The sequence below is a fragment of the Scomber scombrus genome, chromosome 14 (genome assembly GCF_963691925.1).
Source record: "Scomber scombrus chromosome 14, fScoSco1.1, whole genome shotgun sequence".
In the NCBI taxonomy this organism is placed as follows: Eukaryota; Metazoa; Chordata; class Actinopteri; order Scombriformes; family Scombridae; genus Scomber; species Scomber scombrus.
Window position 1 is genome coordinate 19,075,312 of NC_084983.1, and position 22,647 is coordinate 19,097,958.

The window sequence follows — 22,647 nt, forward strand, 5'->3', positions numbered from 1 at the left end:
GTGACACGTTTAGTCTTGCTGAGTCCTAAAGAACAACATTTACCAGTACATATTTTCTGGTTTTCTTTCCAGGTATGTATTTCTTGTATGACAGTTTAACTACAGGAATGAAATCACTTTGTGTTTGAAGTATACATCACTGTAAACATCACGTGGGTTTTAAGTTTTGGCATCATACAACATTATTATGTGCTGATGCAGTTGAAAGTGTTGACTGATTTGGTGTGTCTGTGCTGCATAGAAACACAGTTTGTTTTTATACCATTGAAATTAAGAGAAAAGTTATGTTACAAAAAAAAAAAAACACAGCAGTGGTACACCAACTCTAAAACACTTGGATATATACCAAAATAAGGGAGAAATAAAATATATACGAGAATATAAGTATGGGCTCCCCTTCTATGTGGGTCTGGGGTAAGACCTTGTTGAATGAGGTACAAAATATTGAATAAAAGCATTGTGCCCTCAATCAATAAAAAAAAAAAAAAGTGAGGTTATTTTTTGGTCACCTCAGTGATTTGTGGAACCAGACATCTCTCCTTCCTTATGTTAGAAATTGTAAGGCCAGTTACATTTTTCCACAAACCAAATTGGAAAATGCTTTATATTCCCTTAATTTCATATTCATTTCATGGAGTAATTGACAGGTATAATAATATCTATAATACTATAGAGTTTGACATACAAAACTATATAATGAGTCAGCACTTACCAACTAAACCAAATCAACACTTTCTCTGTTAATCTTATGATTTCTTTGTAAATGATTTTTAAATGTTACCACTCATTCTGTAAATAGTCCAAAATCATAATTATGAAATACCTGTAAATTATGGATCTGGCTTTGTGCAAATGGGGATTGTCATGTTGCAACTGTAGAGGGTCCCCCCGCCCCCCAACTGCTGCCACAAACCTAAAAGCTCTTTATTGTCTAAAACATGATGACTGCATTCTGTAGCATTAAGATTTGAAGATTTGAAGAAAACCCTGAGGTCCCTGGCGCTCCACCTGCCCTCCTGCACAGTCCACACTGCACTTACACGCTCGACCTCAACGTGATCTGAACCAAACACACCCATCACTTCATCTTAACTACATGTAGTGACAGAGTCAAGTGTTGCATAACCTTGTTACGTAACATCATACTGAGCTGAGCGGCAGCCTGTGTGTACTCTTCATACAGAGAGCACCTTCACTCTCTACAAACACCTGTCTTTCACACGCTTTGTTTGCTGACACATGACTGACTGGGGGTCAACACAGACATTGTTGATAATGTTTGCCTTGTCCTGTTTTCTGTTTTATGTGCTGTGATTCACTCTGTGACAAAAGCTGTTTTTAAAAAAAAAAAGCACTTTACAAATCATTTCTTCTCAGTTACACCCACCAGACCTTAATTACCATCATGTAGCAACAAGACCGTCTCATCTCTCATCTCAAGCTTTTCAGCAGAGGGAAAGGGGGTGCGATTAAAGTTGATGCATATTAGTGAATGAAGTTTGGCACTTCTTTTTTCTTGACAGACAGGTGGTTTGGGTTAATCAGGCATGTGTTTGTTGATCTAGGAGTCAGTTCAGGACACTTGGCTTGATTTGACCCCGAAACTCAAGTCGTCAAATCTATAAAACTGTTTTTCTAGCAACTGCACGAAAGACCTGAGCCTGAACAGGCTCCTTGTTCCTACCTGCCGCTCTGAATGCAATATATTATCAGGGTTGGTGGATAAGATTTTAAATATCATCATGGTTTACTAATGATTTGCTGAATCCATAATTGGATACAATTTTTTCCCACAAGAAACATTTTTTACAGAAAGATACATTTGGGCTTCTTCTTCTATATCGAAATTCATTATGATGTTGAACAAACATTACAGCAATATCATGTCCTCCACAAATGATGAACTCATAAAACCACAGCGTTAAATTAAGAGTCATAGCTGACTACATTGTTATTTGAAATCATTGCAAAGCTCCATTCATAACTTTTTAATGTTGTGCTGCAAAAATCTCAGTTTCATGCTTTTCCTTTCAGATAAAGCTCTGACTTTATTTAGGGATATTTATATCAAAGACGTTAGTTATAAACCTTGAGAGGCAGTCATGAAAAAAAAGGTGGTAAAAAGTAAAAACCTGACACGAGATGTTGGTGTGTCATGTGGTTTAATTTGTTTTCATTATCCTAGTTTCACCCCCGCTGTGCAGAGCGGTCCAGCCAGATTCCTCAGGAGCATGAGGAAACATTAGGAGCTAGAATCTAACCCAGCAGGTGAAGTTTTACGCTGTTGAGCCATTGGAGGGCCAACAAGACCTGCACGGATCCCGGCTACACCTCAGTATCATGTTCAGTTTCTGTTGACACTGTCAGATCAATTGGTGTTTTAATGTTTGTGTAATTTAACAAGCGAAACTGCTAAATATGTTTTCATCCAGCCTCTCAAATGTGAGGACTTGGCATTTTTCTTTCTTGTATATCATTGGAAACTGAAAATCTTCATCATCATCTTGGCCAATAATGAGAATAATTGTTGGGTGCAAACGTGCTCTTAGTGTAACACCACTAACTACAGAGTCAGAAATCCACATAGAGTTGAGTCAAGTCCTTTCTGACAGTGTCAACAAACTGATTATAATTTTATAATCATAAAATGATTTATTGCAGGGTTGTGGTATCAGATTGCATCAGAATTGTGGAGATGTTCTCAATAAATTGGTAATTCAAATATAATTAAAATAAATACTTCTGAAGGTTCGTTTTTAAAATGTTCTTTTGTTTTTCCACATAGCGTTGTTCTTTTACAATGGTACAGTGAATATTGTTTAGTTTTAGACTGTTGGTCAGACAAAATAAGACATCTGAAGACATATTTATATGCACTATTTTCAACTATTTTTTAGAAGTAGAAAATGAATTCAGAAAATAATCAAAAGACTAATTGAAATTAAGCTACAGCCCTCCCAATGTTTAATTCACACACCTGTGGAGTTATCTTTATAACAAGAGATTAAAACAACAGATCCAGGGTAAATAAAGTGACTCATACTGTAACTCTGGTATCTGACAGTGTGAGGTTGTAAAGTTAAACCCTGTCTGGCTGCAGTAGATACGACCTGACATCTTAAGTTTGGTTCATTATCCTGCAGAGGTCAAAGGTCACAGCAAAGACGGTCACTATTATGACTATTATTTTTCTTAGATGTGAAATGCAAATATCAGAGGAATGCAGAGTGCAACAGAGAGTGTACACAGAGGTGGGTGTGTCTCAGTGCTGCAGGGCTGTGGCTGCTAGGGTAATATGCTTGTCATTCCAGCAGAGAAAAGGAGAGTACAGATGACAGACAGACCTGAACCAGTCTGGACCCAAAACAGGTTGAGGACAACCAGCTCAGTATCAGTTCATACTGTAGATACCAGTTCTGACAATGTGACGGTGCTTGTTTTAGCAATGCATACATTTAATGCCCTAGAGGTTTTGCAATAACCTCCTGTCAAAACAGTCACATCACAGTATATGTGATTATGTTATATCATTAATCATCTAACAAAATACAGTATATTAAAATACCTGAAAAAAAACAATAATGGATTCATCATGTTGAATCAAAAGTTCTGTAAATCCAATATTGCTCCGAAAATTGAGATATTAAAGATATAAATACCATTGTAGCAAAACTGCAAAATCTCTGATGGTGACATCAATTAAGTCAAGTTGGGTCAGTTTTATTAAGCCGAAAATCAAAAATCACTTTTTTCCCAATAATTTAGCTATGTCACCCGACCCCTCCTTATAAATATGACCAGGAAGAAGAAACAGTGTTTCAAAAAGGTGGTAATTGTTTTCTTAATCATACTTATTACATGTTTTTCAATATAATTTGGCCATGAATATCCACAACAAATTTCCTGACACTGGAGCCAATAAATGTCTTGTGTGTAAACTTGACAGTTGACCTGATGGTGGCGCTACGAGACAGACAAAAGAAAAGAGTCCATCCTCTGGCGAGCAGGAATGTGATTTGAAACCTTTCATGGTAAACTGTCAGTTACATTTTCATATTAATTGCGTGCAAGTGGAAATTTGGGCTCAATGGCAGTGCTGAAATGTCAGGATGTCACCAAATGAAAGGAATCATCATACACACAGCAGACGATGTGATAACGATCACAGTCTGAAATACCTTTCCACAAACTTAAATGTAGGTCAAGTGGTAATTTTGACCTGATGGTGGTGCTAGAGGGAAGATCAAAGGGTCAATTTGCAATAATCTTCTAGGGACTGTCAATAATACAAATGTCATGGAAATCTGACCTGTTACAGTGTCAAGATATGTTGCTCTGACCCAAACAGTTGTATGAGCTAAAACAATGACAGACTGGCCTACATCACCAAACCCTCTGCTGCTCTCATGTCAACAATAAGAGCGATACTCTATATTTAATAAGGAAATCTTTACACAACCCCAAACAAAATTCTTAAGATTATCCTTTTCTGGTTTGAGAAACTGACTCAAAAGGCCACAGACTCTGCACAGCGGTAAGCATGAAACTGTGCTTGTTTTCTCAGGGTTTGGGATGTGGCGGTGTTCATTTTCAGGGATCACAAAAACCCCTCCAGTCAACTGTGACAGTTTAATACGCAGGTAACCTGCAGATGCTAAATTCCAGAAATCCTCCGCAGCACTGAGCTCATACTGCTGTGTAGAATGTGTGAGAATAACAACAAGCGTATGATGATAGGTTAGTGGGTTAGAGTTGCAGCAGAGGAGTGTGTGTGTGTGTTTATCTACGTAAGGCTGACTGACCTAGAAAAGAGTGACAACACATAGAGAACAGAGCAGGACTGGGCCAAAGGAATTCTATTTCTGTTTAATATGAGTCCTGAAAACTGTACAGTAGATACTTAAAAACAAGTTGATTTGAAGTAGAGCAGGGTTGAAATAACCTTATTTTAATGGTTTCTTTTCATGTACATGAAGAAAATAAGTCTTGAGCTTAAGTCATTACTGGATTATTTAATCAGTCATCAACACAAAACTGATAACAGTATTTCTGATAGCGAAATAATCATTTTAATTGTTTATGAAGCTTCTCAAATGTCAGAATTTGCTGCTTTGCTCTTGCCTTTACATAATCGAGAATTTAAATAGTAAAACAATTAACTTTAGTTTAGTAACATGGACTTTGGCACCTTATAAAGGATTTTTTTCACTACTTTTGACATGTTAAACTCAACAATGTGTTGATTACTAATAATCTATAATGAAAATAATCATCAGCTGAACCCTGCTAAATTAGATGTTTTTGCAGTATATTGGCTTGTTCATATACAAATACTGTATCTTATGCCACAATTTCCAAACTTTTTCACATAAAGTGTTTCTGACAGATTTACTGCTGTAATCTGACATTACTAGGTCAAAAAAAGCATCCCAAAAGACCAGTAACCCAATATTCAAACTCAACTTCACCACCTCACCTCTTAACTGTTTCAGGCCCACTCACAGTGTGTGTGTGTGTGTGTGATGTGGGTCAGTGTGTGAGCCAGGCTCTCAGGACTTTGTGTAACACAAGAGGTTGTTATTGGAGAGAGAGGAGTCACTTTACCACACAGGCTCTTTGTGTGACTGTGTGCGCTCACTGCAAAACATCTTGTGTCTGCCAGTGCAGTAGGAATATTTCAACCTGAACACACTGTATCCCTGAATCTGTGTTCAAAACTTTTTTCAGTATTTTTTACACAGTTTTTTCCAAAATTAAGTTTCATTTCTCTTCAAGTTCTCCTTGTGCTTTGTGCTGATATCTCATCAAATCACTAATTTCTTAAATTTTAATACGTCCTGTTTCTTTAGTCCTCTATGATAATAAACTGAGTATATCTGGGTCGTGGACTGTTGGTTGAGACAAACTCTATACCTAACTTTGCACACAGCCAGAAATGTCTGCATTCTGTATTTGACTGTAATCCAGGATTCAAACCAGCAACCTTTGGGTCCAAAATGTGCAACTTGAAACCTTTTCATGCTGTTAAGATCTAATGTGTGACATTATTCTGCAGCATCTCTCTCTCTTCACAGGATGACATGAAAGCTGCACAACAGCAAATCAAAACCGACAGCCGTCACTGTTACAGCAGAAGTTATTCTGCGAGAGAGATCAATTCCCCAGATGAGCCTTTTCTTCATGTTTTCACTGTTCTGGCTCTGGTTCCCTGGCGTCAGCGTCTCAGCTCAACACTCAGACTTTCCAGGAAGACACGTGTAAACTTGGACAGGTGCAACTGCATCACTTGGCAAACATCAGCTTCAAACCTACTACAGACGGAAGTTATGTAAAAAGCTGTAGCTATAATGAAAAATGTGATTGTTTTGTTTGATTTACTCCTCAATGCAGTGACGCAACATATGATCTTGAGGTTAACCTCCAGGATTTGCCTGAAAGACATATTTGTAAAGACAGATTCGATTTAGAGGTTATGTAAAAATAAAAATAAAAAAGGAAGCTGTGACTGTCTGTTGATGTCTTCTCTCTCTCTCTCTGTATGGAGCAGAGTATGTTGATGTCTTCTCTCTCTCTCTGTATGGAGCAGAGTATGTTGATGTATTCTCTCTCTCTCTGTATGGAGCAGAGTATGTTGATGTATTCTCTCTCTCTCTGTATGGAGCAGAGTCTGCTGATAACATACCAAGCAAGCCCTTTCCAACAATTATTATAAAGAGAGGGTGTGGTCTAGAAGATACCATGGCAACAAAATGCAGCACTGACAAAACATTAAATTTGGCGGGGAGGCTCTGAGTATGTGAAAATAGTGTCAGGTGTGGGACCGCAGGTTGAGGTGTTCACAAGCAAAAATCATGTCAATTTAATTCTCATTGACTCATAATTAAAAGGCTGTCTACCTGTTGTAACGTTCATAACTTTTAGACGTTGCTCAATTCAACACCAGTTAGTTCATATAGAGAAAATATGTATATAGAAACTGAATTACCTATTTCTTTTTTTTTTTTTGTATTTTACTGAGGTGATTGTCAGCAGCTCAGCAGTTAACCAACTGTACATTATCTCCTTTCTCTTATTGCTCTATAGTGTCTAAAGCAGCATAAAATGAATTCACAAAATCCAGAAAAAAATGAGGTTTTCTTTGTTGCAAGTTTTAAGTTTTAAACAGTCTGAGATTTAAATAAATAGCATCAGTTTTTACCTGAACATAAAAAAACAACAAGGGCGCCAAAAGAAGTCAAGCAGAGACTCCGGGAAGTCGCTGATCATGGTCAAGACAAAGTCCTGCATGTAATCCCCTATAAAACCACAACTGGTCATATTTACATTTCACTTTTTATGCCCATTAACAAACGCTTCTGACATATTGGTAGGCAGTTTTTGTTATATTTGGACAGAGCTGATACCTGCTAGCTGCCCTGTTTCTAGTATTTTGGCTAAGCTAAGCTAACCTAACCGGCTGCTAGCTCTAGCTTCATGTACAGCGTACAGACATGAGAATAGCATCAATCTTCTCGTCTAACTCTCAGCAAGAAAGCAAAAATGTCAAAGCAAAAATGTTACTTAAGATGAATTACCCAGTTTTACACATTCATGCCATTACAGCTTCTCTTCAGCTTGAAGCATTCACACACATTGCATGTAGGTAACAGGATGGCAAACATTTATTCAACCAGTCATTTTGGCACTGAAACCAACTCCAACTTTTTCTCTTTTTCTAGCATTGCTCAAAAACTCTGAATTGCCTTCTATATCACTGATCTTTTCAGTGGTTCAAATAGGTCTGGTGCTGTGCTCACTGACAGCTGTTTCCTCAGTTGACTGCATGTTTTTTCACACAAACACACACAAAAAAGTTAAATATTTAGTTAAATAAAATTAAAATATTTGAAGGTTACATCTACTCTTCTACTGAAAAATGTTTAATTGCTGGGTGTGAGCCCAGAGAAACTTTCCTCGATCAGCAGACTGAAGTATCAAACTTTTCTCTTGAATCTTTCTGCACAGTGAAGCTCAAACATCCAAGTGGCGAAACAACAAGCTAAACACAATTTGTAGTGGAGGAGGCGTTCCTCCTAAAAAATCAGATCTCATCTCTGAATAGCAATTCACGGTATGTGGCACAAACCGCCAAACTTTAAAACGATACCATCATGTGACCGAGGAAATCAACCCCACACATCCATGTGCAAACAGACTCCATCATGAAGATATAACTGTCTTGCACCACCAGCATCAACCTCAGAAATGTGAGTGTTTATCAGCAGCAGACTGTGGAGCGGATGGTGTACAGATGTGATAAGCTAAACATGTAAATATGTGCTTATGATTAGCTTCATGAGCAGTGAGCTCAACAGTATGTGTACATAAGCATCTTTCACAAATATCTTTACAGTCATCTGGTTGCCTGTGAGGACAGACAGGAGCAGTATTATCTTACTCCTAATACTGTAACAAAAGACAACAAGACAACACAGATAAACATTTCTAAGGGCCACAAACCAGCATTGACGAGGTGCAAGCTGACCATGCAAAAAAAACGTATGTCAGGTGCAAAACTGTAAATGTAAAAAAAAGGGTGATGAATGAATTTTTACAGCTACCAAGTCATTTTATGATAGGCAGACATAAAAATGTTATTTATGCTCTTTTCATTAAAGCTAAGTTATTATATTTTAACAGTTGTTTCCTGAACAGATATCCTCCTGCTTAACTGTACACATGATGTCGTCTTTACAGCGTTCTTGCTTCGCCACAATGTGCCGCCCTCTTTCACTGCCCTGTGATTTAGTCTGAATACTTCACATACTATGCAATGGTGAGAGAAGTCTCTTAGGAAACTGAGCCAAGCAGAGACAAAGAAAACAATTATAAAAAGGATCACGGCTCTCAGATACAGTCTGTGTTACTCCCTTTATCCTTGAATTGATCTGACATGGGTTCAACAACTGCAAAGTCAGTCTTACTGTTGTAGACAAGCATGTGGGGAGGAAGCGTGGTAACGAAAACATGTCAGATTTCATCCAAACATGTCCGTCAACAACCATCCTGCATAATCGCACTTGAACTTCAACCCCCTCAAGAGAAGTCTAACAACTTTCACTCAGCTCGTCTAGTTCTTCTCTCACCAGAGAGCAGTATGGCTTTGACCTTTGACTTCCACAACATGTATTGTTTACACAATGTCAGACATCCAGAGGTTTGTTTTTTCACTGCGGTCACAAAGAAAAGAAGCATCCACTAAACGTTGTGTGAAATGTAAAATATGCCTGAGCCCCAGATCGACATTATGCTGCCACAACAATTTTGAGCACCAGGCTGCAACTCAAGATTATTTTCATTATTGAATGATCTGTCAGTCACAGTCCACAACCCAAAGATATTCACTTTTCTATCACACAAGACAAATGAAAGCACCACATTTTCATACCTGAGGGGCTATAAATACATTGCATTTTTGCTTTAAAAGCTTTGAACTTTAAAACAGAGCAGACATAGAAATTAAATTAAAGTTAAACTAGAAAAAGCACAAAAAGTTTTGGGGCTGAAAAAGTAATGTGTTGTATTTAATAATGTAAGACATTTTAGAGAGCAGAGCAGCTCTTACCTGTGTGTGGAGAAGTTCAAAACCATATACATGTTAATACCATACTGGTTGCTGCTGGTCATTGTATCAATGTGTAATCGCGGCCACCCCTCTGAATGTATACAAATACAATACGGGAAGACGTCTATCTGCTGTTACAGCGTCATAACTTACTGAACTGTATATTAATTGTCTAATAGTTTGGGTTGTCACAAAATACTAGACTTTTATGTGTCATACAAAATACTTTATTGATCAAAAATTATGCTTTTCATACCAAAATACTTCTGATAGTATTAATAGAATATATCAAAGTTGAGCCAACATTTTGTAATTATTTTAGAAGTGTATTATATTTTCTTACTGTACTATTATATGGCTACTATGATGATTTTTTTATACAGAAAAACAGAGACTGAATACTATTTTATAACCACTAAAAATATCAATGCATGCTTCATTATTCTGTTTTTATTTCATTCATATTTTCATACAAACACTCTACTGGAATTTCCCCACAGTATATTATAGAGTTAGTTATATAATCCGTTGGTGGAAGTAGTTCCAGGGCTACATGTTTGTATAGGAGAGACATGATCTTTGTGTATTTAGACCTAATCTCATTTAAGTTTATTCAACCTAAAAATAGCAGTTTATTCATTGGGGGAGATCATCAGGTAGGTGTTTGGGCAATCATTAGTTGGTATTTCTTTTGTTAAAGCATCCAAATGCAGGATTTAAACCTGGTAATCTCTAGTGTAAAGAGCAGCCAGGATCCCACAGCCCGGATCTACAGCATGTGTGTCTATCAAAACACTGATGTTGTTTTATTGGTGGTGGTGTATTAACGTTATGTTTTTAGAGGCCAACAAAAATGTGTACTGTAAGCCTTATTTCCTTTGCATCATCTCCATCTATCCATTTTATTTCACCAGAAATGAATAATTAAACCCCTCTCAGTCAGGTGATTAATATCCCAACACACACAGTCATAGCTGCAGCCTGTGCAAACCTGTAGACATCAGCTTACAGCTGCAGGCAGAGCTACGGACAGATCTGTACAGGATATGGAGACTGACTGTGACAGCGTGTCACTGTTCATCTTTCTCAGAGTACAGTAAGACAGTTCACAGCCTGCCCCGCCTCATGCACATGTAAGAATATCAAATCTGTGAGTGGTAAGTTTTTTTGCTGTGGTCGACATTTTTAAAACCTGTCTTCCGACTTTTCACATCTTTGATCTGTCACATCCATCTCAGAGTTTCAGTAGCTGAGAACAACTGATAAGGCAGATCAGTAACAGTCTGCTTTTTTTTAAATGTTTTTCTTATGAAAACTTTTTTCATCTAGCTTCAAAAACACTGAATTTCAGTTTGAGTAGAGACAGTTAGTCAGAGCTGGATTTAGCTTTGTTAGTTTACCACACCTTCCACTCTCACAATCATCACTCTGATTCTTAATAAATCATACAGTGTTGTTTTTGGCTTTTGAAAAATGTTGGCTTTTGACAACCCTGACATGGTGACTTGATTCAAACTTCAACAAAACAAACAAAGCAAAAAAAAAACAATGGTATCTTTGCATTGATGAACTTTCTTTAAAGGCTAAATAGCACAAAGAAAAAAAAAGAAAACAGTATCACGAGAAGACTAACAAGATAATTTTGGATTATTCCACTGTGCTCAGATAATTTCTAAAAAGGATTTATGTGACTGGACAAAGATGCAAAGAAATAATTGTGATGAAACTCTGACAGCACCTTTCATGACTTACAGGTGTCCAGTTACCATTTGTATGATTTTAACAGTTTTAAATTATTTTAAAAGTAACAAAAACACGTGACAGAATATACAGTGATAAGGAAACCGTGTCATTCTGTGGCTACCGCAGGGTGTGTTGCATAACCTGAATTCCACTGATTTCTACTGCTGTATGTCTAAAAGCTGAAATGATCTCGGGAGAATACATTTTGTTTATAATTCTTATTCTGACAGCTTTTTCTATTTTTTTTTTTTAATTGAACCCTGTTTAATCTCACAAGTTTGTAAAAAGAACTTGAGCAGATGCATGGATATGGGTAAGTATTATTTGTGTGTGTGTTTCCATAGCCTGTCCTCACTTTGCAGAGCAACAACCAGTTATTTTCCCCTCAGACCGAGCAGAGTTCAAACAGCAGAGCCTTCCTTACACTTAACAGTACTTCAACCTTCAATGCACGCTCACACATGCTCACACGAACACATATTTAAGCTATTCAAGCCCACCTGTTCCACCAGTGGGTCTGTTTTTTATTATGGTCCCATTTTATGAGACAAGGAACTGTTAAATCTAGTCAGGAGGCTAAAATGTATAAGAAAAGAAAGCATGACAAACTGAACTACAGCAACATGTACACTCAAAATAGTTGTTGCCTTAAGAAAATAAAAAAATTACAAAAGTGATGGGGAAAATCAAAGAAAATTAGGACCAGGCTACTATGAGAAAATGCAGCTCATTCATTCCTGTAGGAAAACATGGAGTGGGTGTGGCTGACAGGCGTCTCCCTAACAACCAGTTTTAGCTGACCTGATCATCACCAAACCATAAAATCATCAAAGAGAATAGCTGACGAGCAGATCACTGTCCAAAGCCTGACACCCTAAATGACTTTCAGTCACACCTGAAAACAAGACTGAACACATGCCATGAGAAGCTGGAGGGAAAGCAGATGATTTGTTGCGTTGACTCCTGCCCACATTTTGCAGATGATGTAAGCGGAAAGACTAGAAACCTTGGTGGTAATTACAAGTCTTCACTCCTCATACTTTTTAAATGTTTGAAACTCAAAACAGAGAGGAAGAAGAAATATAACTGCTGCTTTATGACTCCACAGACACTTAAAAGCAGCTCGCTGTATAGCAATCAAATATGCAAAACTGTATTTTGTGCAAACATTGAGAGTTTTTTACTGCTATGCAAAATCCATCCAGGCCAGTCCTGACCAGCTGCTCTTTATGAAACATCTTTCCCTCTGGTCAGACATATTGGCTTCTGAAAATTAGGAGCGACGGGTTTAAATGTTCAATTATTCTCTCACAATTAGAAATATGTGTTTTCTTAAAGGTTCGTCTTTTCTTTGTTTTATAACTGCTAAATACTTAAATCACTTTGGGTTTTGGACTGTTTTCAGACAAAACAAAAAGTATAAAGTTGTCACCTTGAGCTCTGGGAAACAAAACAAAACCAAGTCACAGCCCCAAAGTGACAATTATGCTGACAAGTTAATAGGAGATGATTAAACTGGGAAAACATCTAAGACCGACGCAATTTCAACCAGCTTCTCACCAAACACTGATGCTTTTGATGATGGGCTTCAACATAAGAATAACACTTGTCATGATTACTGAGTATATGTAGCTAGCACCATTTCAGGTTATGCCAAGATAAACGGCATCAAAGCACTGCCATAGCTGCCATAAATCAGAGAACCGCCTATTTTGACAACAACTATGTACATGAAGCTGCAGGTTCAAGTCAAAGGAATGCACCCGCCCATAGATAATGCCTATGGGAAGCATCCAGCCACACCCCAATTAAACACCCACCCTGAATTGTTAGTCAGTGTTACAACAGTTTAAAGTCCTGTGATGGTGAACAAAGTGCTGTTGTAACAATGTCAGTGTGGAAGCAGGGCGTAGCCACACACATGGAGAGCAAACCACACATGAGCTGAGGAGGCTTTTTTTTATGTTTTGTTTCACAAAAAAGAGATGGTTGTTATGCTACTGTAGTTTCACACAGTGCCATTCCCATGTTGAAGCTTCAAGCTGATGGGTGTGTCAGCACAGAACCAACAGATGGATTCCATAGTCCCTCTGCATTTTTTTCTTTTCTTTGTTTTCTCAGTCTGCTCTATGTTCTACCACAAGATTAAACTCCAAATTGTGAATCCCTTGGAGAGTTGGCACAAAGGCACAAAACCACCGTACAAAACTTATACACTGTAAATTCATGATACTGTTTAAATATAATATTACTCTCACTCCAACACTTCTCCAAGCATCAACTTAAACGTCAAAAATGTGAAGTACATGCTCAATGAAGAGAGGTAAAGACAGAAGTCCCAGTAGACATAATGTTGTTGATTTGAAGGTCAAAAATGTGCAACGAGCACAAGTTCGAACAGCTATAAAAATATTTAATTTATATATAAAAGCAGAAAGGCAAGGGACTTTAGAGGTGACTTGAGATGCCACTCCAGTGGAGTTTCCACTAGTCAGCAGTTTTTTAGATTTAATTTTTGCTTTTTTATGCTTAAATCTCCATTTCATTTGCGTTTCTTTTTATTTAACAGTAAAAAGTAAAATAGGTGAGAAAATAGTGAACTAAACTAAGGTTAATACTAAGTGAAGGACACATACTTGTGTGACTGCCACACTGAGGTTTTTTCACCAATAAGAGTGCTTTCATGTTGAGGAGAATTAGTGAATTTGTGAGTATGAGTGTGTGGGTTGTGTGTGTGTGTGTGTGTGTGTGTGTGTGTGTGTGTGTGTGTGTGTGTGTGTGTGTGTGTGTGTGTGTGTGTGTGTGTGTGTGTGTGTGTGTATTCTTGCCTCCTCCTCAGCACTTGGTTCAGGGCTCTTCATAGGACTGGACGACTGGCTGAACACTGAGGACTGCCCGCTGATACTCTGAAATATCAGACAAATAAGACAAAAGAAGAGAAGAATGTCAGACATGAACAGAAAGTAGTGAGCCTGAGTCCTCAAAGCACCATGCACGCATGCGCACACGCACACACACACGTCATCACCTTTATCCTTTAGTTAGAGAAATATTTTAATTCTTCCTTATTTACGGGAGAATGAGCAGCCACATTAGAAATAAATGCAAAAACTGGTTTCTTCTCTGATTCAGCTGGGCGGAAGCACCACAGACACAGACTCATTTTATAAGTGCATTAGTGCATGCAAGATAAGAGCGATCACGATCTTAAGTCATTCATGACACGACGTTGTCAAATATGGACTCAAACTGACCATCTGACAAACAAGTCATACAGACTCAACTCTGAATTGTGACCATAATTAGAGTCTTGACTTCTGTGAGACTTGAACAAGAAAAGCATTCAAGTATCAAGTTATGACCTGATTAAATAACCCTAATCCAATACAACAGGAAATAAATAAGATGATGACAGGGATGTCTTAAAGGTAGACTGGAATCTTGACTTGCAATCTGCTTGTGAAGATTTACAACTTAACTTAAACCTGTATTCAAGGGTTTGTTTCGAATGACTTGAGATTTAACTTGGACTAGTCTTCAATGGCTTGAGACTTGACATGGACTTGTCTCAAAAGACCTAATGCCTTTGGTTGCTGCAGACTATGCCTCATATCACCTAATGTACCTTTAACACCTTAAACAATGTTACTATTTTGGTTAACTAACTTCATTGTCCACCATTTTTATTCGGAACAAAATGGGAAAAAAGGAGCACTGTCTACATGGCTAGATACCACTGGGGCAAACTGTGTACGGTATGTTTTTGTGTGTGATTTTTAAAAAGGAAGCTAGCATGTAGCCTTATGTTTCGTACAATTTAGCACAGTACCAATTCCTGGAACTATTAAAGAGTTGTTGTTACTTGTCCCCCTGCCGTGATGTCATTCTGGAGGAATTAACAAAAGTGAAAATTGAATCTGAGCCAGTAACAGTTGAAATAAATTCAGATGATGAAACTGTTTAACCAAACAGTTTCATCAGTTTGGTTAAAGAATATTTTAGTCTATATTTTTAATAATGTTCCCTTTAATTACGTACGTTTAGCATCCGTTTTTTCTCTCTTTTCTCTCAGATGATTTGCCTCTAAATCCAACACTGTGGTTCACAATGTAAAATACGGATAGAAACCATCTTTTAAATGATGCATATAGTCAAAAGTAGTTTGAGAAAGTTTCCAAGGTCCAAGGTGACGTCCTACAATTGCATGTTTTTATTTGACCACAAATCATTGTTTTTAAATGTACAATTATATAAAACTAACGGGCAAAACATACAGATGTGCAGACAAATCAATAATAACAGATTTGAATGGTACACCTGACTTGTACTTTAGAGTAATTTAGCAGAAGTGATCCAGGCGAGCCAAGTAAAAGAATGTGTTTGTTTTCAAATGTAAGGGTGTGCCGCCTCAGCAGAGTCAGGGCAGGTGTGGCACCACTTCTCTATCAAACGCATCACGCACATTGATCTTTGAGTGCAGCTTCTCAAATAGTGGAAAGAACTTGAATCAGTAAATTATCAGGACAATAAAAAGCCAGAGGAAGTCCTGACAACATTCTGCTGCAGGAACTCCATACTCCAGTTGAGGAAAGAGGTAGAAATAATATATGTTTTAATCAAAACAAACTAAAGGAAGCAGAAGGGGAAGATGTGGGAGCTGATATAATTCAAAAAGGCTTTGTGTAAACCTTCCTAAGGAGGGAAGGGCAAAGTTTTCAGGAAGTGCAGTAGTAAGAGTCTGCTGCTAAGTTATGAGCAGATTTAGTAAACTAGTGCTTCGTAAAAGTGATAAATAAGGAAGAAAGATTAGATAAACTAGAGCTGTTGGCAAACATGTTAACAGGTAACAAACTCTGAGGCCTGCAGCACAGTTTGTATTGATTAGCAGAGTTGTGCAGTTACAGAACCACCATTGACAGTGACTTGTAATGCTGGAAATATTGGTCAATTAATCAATTAATCAGTTGGAAAAGGGCGGGATTGATAAACCTGCAGTGGATGTGAGCAGATCATGTTTAAGGGGGCACTCAATCAGGGATTTCGTGCCCTTTCAAACCCAAATACTAGAAACAATATTTGAAGTATGGGTATAGTGGAGTATTGTAAATTGTTTCAGTACAGATATCGACATGTTCTCAATACACACCATTGAAGAATATTCAATGGTGTTCTATAAAAACCTTTTCTTCCAAACAAAATAATCTAAATTTGTAAAATGCAACAGTGTTTGATTTTGTGATAAACAAAACACCACAACTATGACTTAAATCAGGAAGTAGCTGATCAAGGAATAAGCAAACAAGTCTAGAACTACTTCTGCAGACATGATGAGCAAATTTCATTCGACATCCAAAAAGTATTGAGATATGATACCAAGTGTTTTTTGTAAAGACTTCTTTTGGGGCATTTTTAGCATTTTATTGACAACCACCCTAACCCACCTGTTTATTTCAGGTCATAGACTGTGAAAATTCAAACCACAGTTTCAGAAAAAATAAGTTCATGTCATATGAGCAACATGCTTACACTGCTAATATTCTTCTGGTGGCTGCAAAGTGCCTCAAACTGTTTACACCCTGCAGTAACTGAAAGTTGCTGTGACAGACAAACTAATGAGGTACATGTATGACCTTTAACTGATCGACGCATGCATTCAAAACGAAAGCTACAGATGGAAATAGTGATGGATGGTGACATTTCACAAGAGCCAAAAAAGAATCCCAGGAACACAATCAAATCTGGAATCATGCTCATATTTATTTGCGTCCTTATCTCTGACAAATACCAGAGAAGAAGACTGCAGAGCAGCACAGAGCTGACGTTTCAGAGACTGGAATCTGATTTGTTCAACCACAAACTCTCACTTAACTCTGTCTTTGCTTAGAGTCTAATGCTGAGATGCTTAGGACTCCCTGTTGATGCAGTTTAAGAGTGTCGGAACACCAACTAAGGACTTAAAATTCAAAAACAACTACATCTTAAGTACAAGCACTCCTTTTCATTAAATGAAACGTTCATGAATAACAACAAAACTGTGAAGAATTGTACTACTGTTATAAAACTCATCCTCCCACTTTCACTAAGTTATTTCCTAATTATATGTGGCACAAATCAACTATTGGGTCCCAAAATTACTTAATTACATACAACACCAAAGTCTGTGTTTACAGCTATCAGTTGATTCATCAATTATTCAACTGATTGCCATAATCAATCGTTTCTCAAATGTGAATTGTGAACTGAATATTTTTGGGTTATAGACAAAACAAAATATATGAGGTTGTCACCTTCTGATCGCCCTTTTTCTTTTTCTACCATTTCTTACATTTTACGGACTAAACAACTAATGGATTAATCAATCATCTAAATGACTGCTAGCTGCAGCCTTGAATATTTCACATACTTTTAAGTCAAGTAAATGTCATGCTGTACTGTTTTTGCTGAAAGATACATGGAGACAATATTTACTGAGTGCATGGTGGTAATGAAGGTGGTTTAAATGTGGTCAATTCCTGGTGTGCACAGTGCAAAGTTAATTTTAATAAACCAACTACAAGTTCACTGGAGTTCAGTGTAGGTCAAATGGGTTACAGTGGTAAAGGTTTGGATGCTTACTGTTATAAAACCTCACTCCTTATGCCCCAGATGTTGTATTTCAATATTACCGTGTCTCCAAAGTTTAGGGTTTTAAACTTTTGCATTGACAAAATAATATGAGGTCTGACACTGCAAGTTATAATGTTGATAGGGTATCAGATTCACATCTTGTTTTGTCATAATGATGATTTGTAACATTCGCTGTGAGCAGAAAACAGGCTGAACATGGTGCTCACCTCCACAGTGCTCTGCTGCCGGTAGATCATGTCGGATTCCTGGCTGCTGACACTCAGGTGTTGCAGATTCTGGAGGTAAACCGGGGTGACCTGCTGCATCATCGGCTGCTGCATTATAGGCTGCTGCATCAGGACGTATGACTGCTGTGGCATCTGCACCATGTGCTGCTGCTGCATCTGCACCATGGGCTGCTGCTGCATCTGCACCATGGGCTGCTGCTGCATCTGCATCATGGGCTGCTGCTGCATGGGCACCAAGTACCGGACCGTCTCGTAGTTGCCGTTAACCCCGTACGGCAGTGGGGACGCAGAGCCGGCCGAGATCACTGTTCTGCTCACCGGCTCCGGAGAGGCGACATTCACCGTCCGGTAGCTCGTCGTGGTTTTCTGACTCGAGTGGAGAGACATGTTTATGGATCGACGTTACGGATCAGCTCAGATCCCCTTCACTAAAACCGACAGAGAGAGAGAGAGAGAGGGGAAAAAAGTAAAGTTTCTCAAAGCGGAGAAGTCGTGACAGGACAAAAACACACGCAGGAACTCAGGTTGTTAAAGGTGATTTCAATTGGTGGAGCAGCCGAGAGCTGAACCGCCCCAATTAACTTCCTCCTATGTCAGGCAAACTAGAGAGGAAAGTCCGGTTAGTGAAGTTCTTCCAAGGAAAAGAAAACCAAACCAGTGAGGGAGGTGCTCGGCCTGTTTTGTATGCAAATACTGTGCATCAGCAGGTGGGAGGGCTCAGAGAGAAAGCTAGGGCAATACTTCAACCTGAGGGCCTCTGTCGGTGTAGGTCTGACACTGCGGTCAAGTGAGCCTTTTTCATGTTACGGTAAAGGTGCTATATGGATGCTTGGAGCAGAAAAAAGTCGCAATTCAGCACTATTAGATCTGTACTAAGTAATCCAATACTACTAATTAGTGCTTAAACGAAAAATATTGTGTAGTAATTAATTATATAAGTGATTAGTAATACATAGAGCCTTATACGTTTAGCAGTACATTATACTGCTGGACTTATTAAGATGTTTTGCACAAATACTATCAACTGCTTTTGCAGTCTTCCATGAGTGGCCTAGTTTATGAAACTTATGATAGTGGATTTAGTACTTAAACTACATGCACAAATATTATTAACTATTTTTAAGGTGCACTTCTTGAGTAATCCAGTGTCAAAGTGTCCAGACATAGAAAAATAAAAATGACCCTTTTCGTCTAACTTTGCTGTGTGATTTAAAAAAAAAAAAAAAAAAAAAAAAAAACATTTCTTCCATAAGTTATTCATGAGCCTGACATTTTTGGACCTGGTACTTGTTCAGATATGATCAACTGCTGTTAGTGTGTACTTTTTGAGTAATTTAGTGTAAAAAATCACCCTTTTCATCTAAATTTGAGGATGTCACCTTGGGATTTGAGAAACTGTCTAATAAATAATTTGAGAAAATGATCAACAAATCAATTGATAATGAAAGTAATTGTTAGTTGCAGCACTGCATTAAAGGTTGATGTTGGCAGAGAGGAAGAGAGGAGGGAGAAGCAGAGCACAGCAGACCTGAACTATTTCTGACCTCACTGTTGTACCACAAAATGCTTCTGGGGCTGAATATAATGTTGAGCAGCTCTTTAGACGTGGACACTAACTGTACAGAACCTGATTCACTTGAGAAGAAAGAATGACTTTAATATAACAAGGCTTTTAAATACTACTGGTCCTGCTGTCACCGATACATCTAAGTAACTCATCTTCACACCCGTTTTCAGTAAAAAAGAAGGCACTGTTTATGGTTTGTTACAGCACTGAACACATCTGTTGAGCAAGAAGCCAAACTATTTGTCCTCTTTTAAATGCAGCATCAGTGTGTGACTTCAGGATGACTTCACACAAATTAATGGAAAATGTAATTGAGTATTTTTGTCTGTTTTTACACATGATTAATGATCAATGTGCTAAATGTGAGATCAACTCCTTTTCTTATACTTACATGTGGGTCCAGAGAGGGGCGCTGTTGATCACAACTTAAAGGCCTACATTTGTATTTTAGAAAGTTGTAGACATACATACATGTTTTCTTTTTAACCTCCTTAGCTATAAACCATGTTGCTTTACATTTCGAAATGCATGCTGTGTTGTTTTAGATGTTTAGTTATTTTTTTTCCTCCACTGGCAGATTCTTGCTTGAGTTGTGTAATCTATCAAAATAAACATGAAGTGTGCTTTAGTTTTTGTCAAAGTTACATAATCGTTCTGAAGCAAAGCTTTCCTAATGAAGCTGCAATAACAAATAGTAATATATATTTGACATAATGCAGGCTTAATGTTCTCTGTGATGGATTAGTTGATTTTAACAAGCTTAAAGAGTCGTTGTTCAGAAGTGGATGTGTACCAATGGTTGCCTGGAACAAAAGGAACAATACACCCAAAAAGGTTAAATAGACCACCATGATTTGCAAAATGTAATTAGAAAAGCATCAGTGTTTTCCTTTAAACTCATTTCCATGGTACATTAAATGACTACAATCAGAAAATAAAAGATACAGTAATTATAGAGTCAATATTAGTTATCAAAAGAGTTTAACCATGTTTAATTTCATTTAATATTTTATGATTAAACAATTACTTGTTTGATTGGTCGGTTGGAAAAGATTTGACACTTTACGAATGACTTTGTGTTTGTTTACTTTTTCAGTAATTTATAATAGAAAATATTCCAAATATGTGGTGCTTCAAGCTTCTTCAGTGTGAGGTCTGTTTTATATAATTGTAAATGACTGTCAGAGTTTTAGACACTGGGTCAATGAAACCAAGACTCTAGACCACTTAAAATTAGGCCCTGGGAAGTTATTGTTAGAAAAAAGACAAATTTGGACATTTTGGATAATATATGAATTGCTTAACCTCCCAACATTTAATCTGATATAAGAATACTGAAACACTGATAATACTGATAACAATATAATAGTAGCAGGTCTAATTTCCTCTGCAGTAAGAACTGGTCAAACATTACACAAATAATAGATGGAGTATAATTTATCTTTTATAAGTGTTTGTGAGTACTGACAATGTTTTCATGCTTCGTTTTCTGATAACCTGGGAAAAAATGCCGGCTCCAGCAGGATAAAACATTTTGACTAAAGAATCCAAGATCTGGTGTGAACACAGATAGCACCAATTACAGTAATTATGCTGCGTATAAATAACGATCATCAATGTGACCAATACTGTACACATCATGTCACATAGATCAGAAGAAAGATGGACTCACTACAGTGACACAAGACTCCCTCACACCAAAACAGGAAAATCACTTCAGTCCTCATCTGGACAACTAAACAACATCTAAACTAGCTAACTGTATATTAAGTTGTTCAATCTAGTTCCACCTCCAACATGCTCCTTACACACTGATGCTTCAGTATTAATCTAATTAATTACATTTATATGTCAGTCACAGTGGCCAATTTTGAGCAAACTAAGTAATTTTACTTTTAATGCTTTTTAAAAATTCAGATGCCATATTATACATCCTGTAAATTAACAGTTGTAGTGCAACGTGATTCTGCAATGATCTGCAGTGTCAGTCTGGTTTCAACAGATACAGATGGTCACATGTTTGAAAGCAAAAAGGCCGGAGATCTCAGTTTTAGACCAAAGTAAAACTAAATACAAACACATTCATTTTTGAAGTCTTTCTAGACAGGCCCCCGCTGAAGATGATCCAGATGGTCCAAATTCCAGACTTGGATCCAGAAGGAGGATAAAGGAGGGGGCTGAGTGGAGGAGTCGCTGTGTGTTTGCAGAGGCTGTGTAGAAGGACAGAACAGCAGCAGAGCAGTCCAGATCAGGCACTGATGATACTCTGTCAGATCCAGAGGAACACACGGGGATGATGGTGGACTTGACTGTGTATCTGACTGTCGAGCTGCTCTCAGATCAAACACAGCTGCTCTCAGATCAGACACAACCCATAAATCAAGGCCTCAGCCACTGAAGCCATAAGCAAACATGAACTCCTTTTTTTCCAGTGGACACAGACTCACCACCGGTTTTGGTTAATCGAAATTAGGGGGTTGGTGGCCAATTTTTCTATGTGGAAAACCATCATTGTATAACTTTTATGTGCCAAACATGGCCATCTGGGACAAAATAACTATCTTTTACACTGAAGCACCAATTATGCTTTACCTCCACTCTGATACAAAAAGGGGGAAAGACCTTGTTAGTCCTGATGGGTCTAATCAGATGTTTTTGTCCTCTCTCACAGGCAGTAAAGTAAAACAAAGTATGAAGGCAAAGTAGAGTCCAGCACAGACAGTGAGTACAGCTTCTGTCAGTCCAACGTAGAAGATAGAACAATAACAATAATAATAATAATTCTGTTATCCCAACATTCAACTCTCCTACTTGTGACAGTTCACACTGTTCATGTCCAAAATTAAAATCTGGACTGTTGAACTGGCTTTGAACTTGGT

General features: G+C 37.8%; 1 protein-coding gene across 1 annotated transcript in view; it reads right to left on the reverse strand.

The window, feature by feature from the left end:
• The window catches only part of pof1b (POF1B actin binding protein), a 36,311-nt gene extending 17,442 nt beyond the window's left edge, over positions 1 to 18,869 (reverse strand). The window contains exons 1-2 of the mRNA XM_062432522.1: positions 18,181 to 18,869; positions 14,176 to 14,253 (exon numbers count right to left, since the gene is read on the reverse strand). Of these exons, the coding sequence (XP_062288506.1) occupies positions 14,176 to 14,253; positions 18,181 to 18,588 (486 nt within the window). The 5' untranslated portion in view covers positions 18,589 to 18,869. The remainder of the gene's footprint in view (positions 1 to 14,175; positions 14,254 to 18,180) is intronic.
• Positions 18,870 to 22,647: the final 3,778 nt, after the last annotated feature.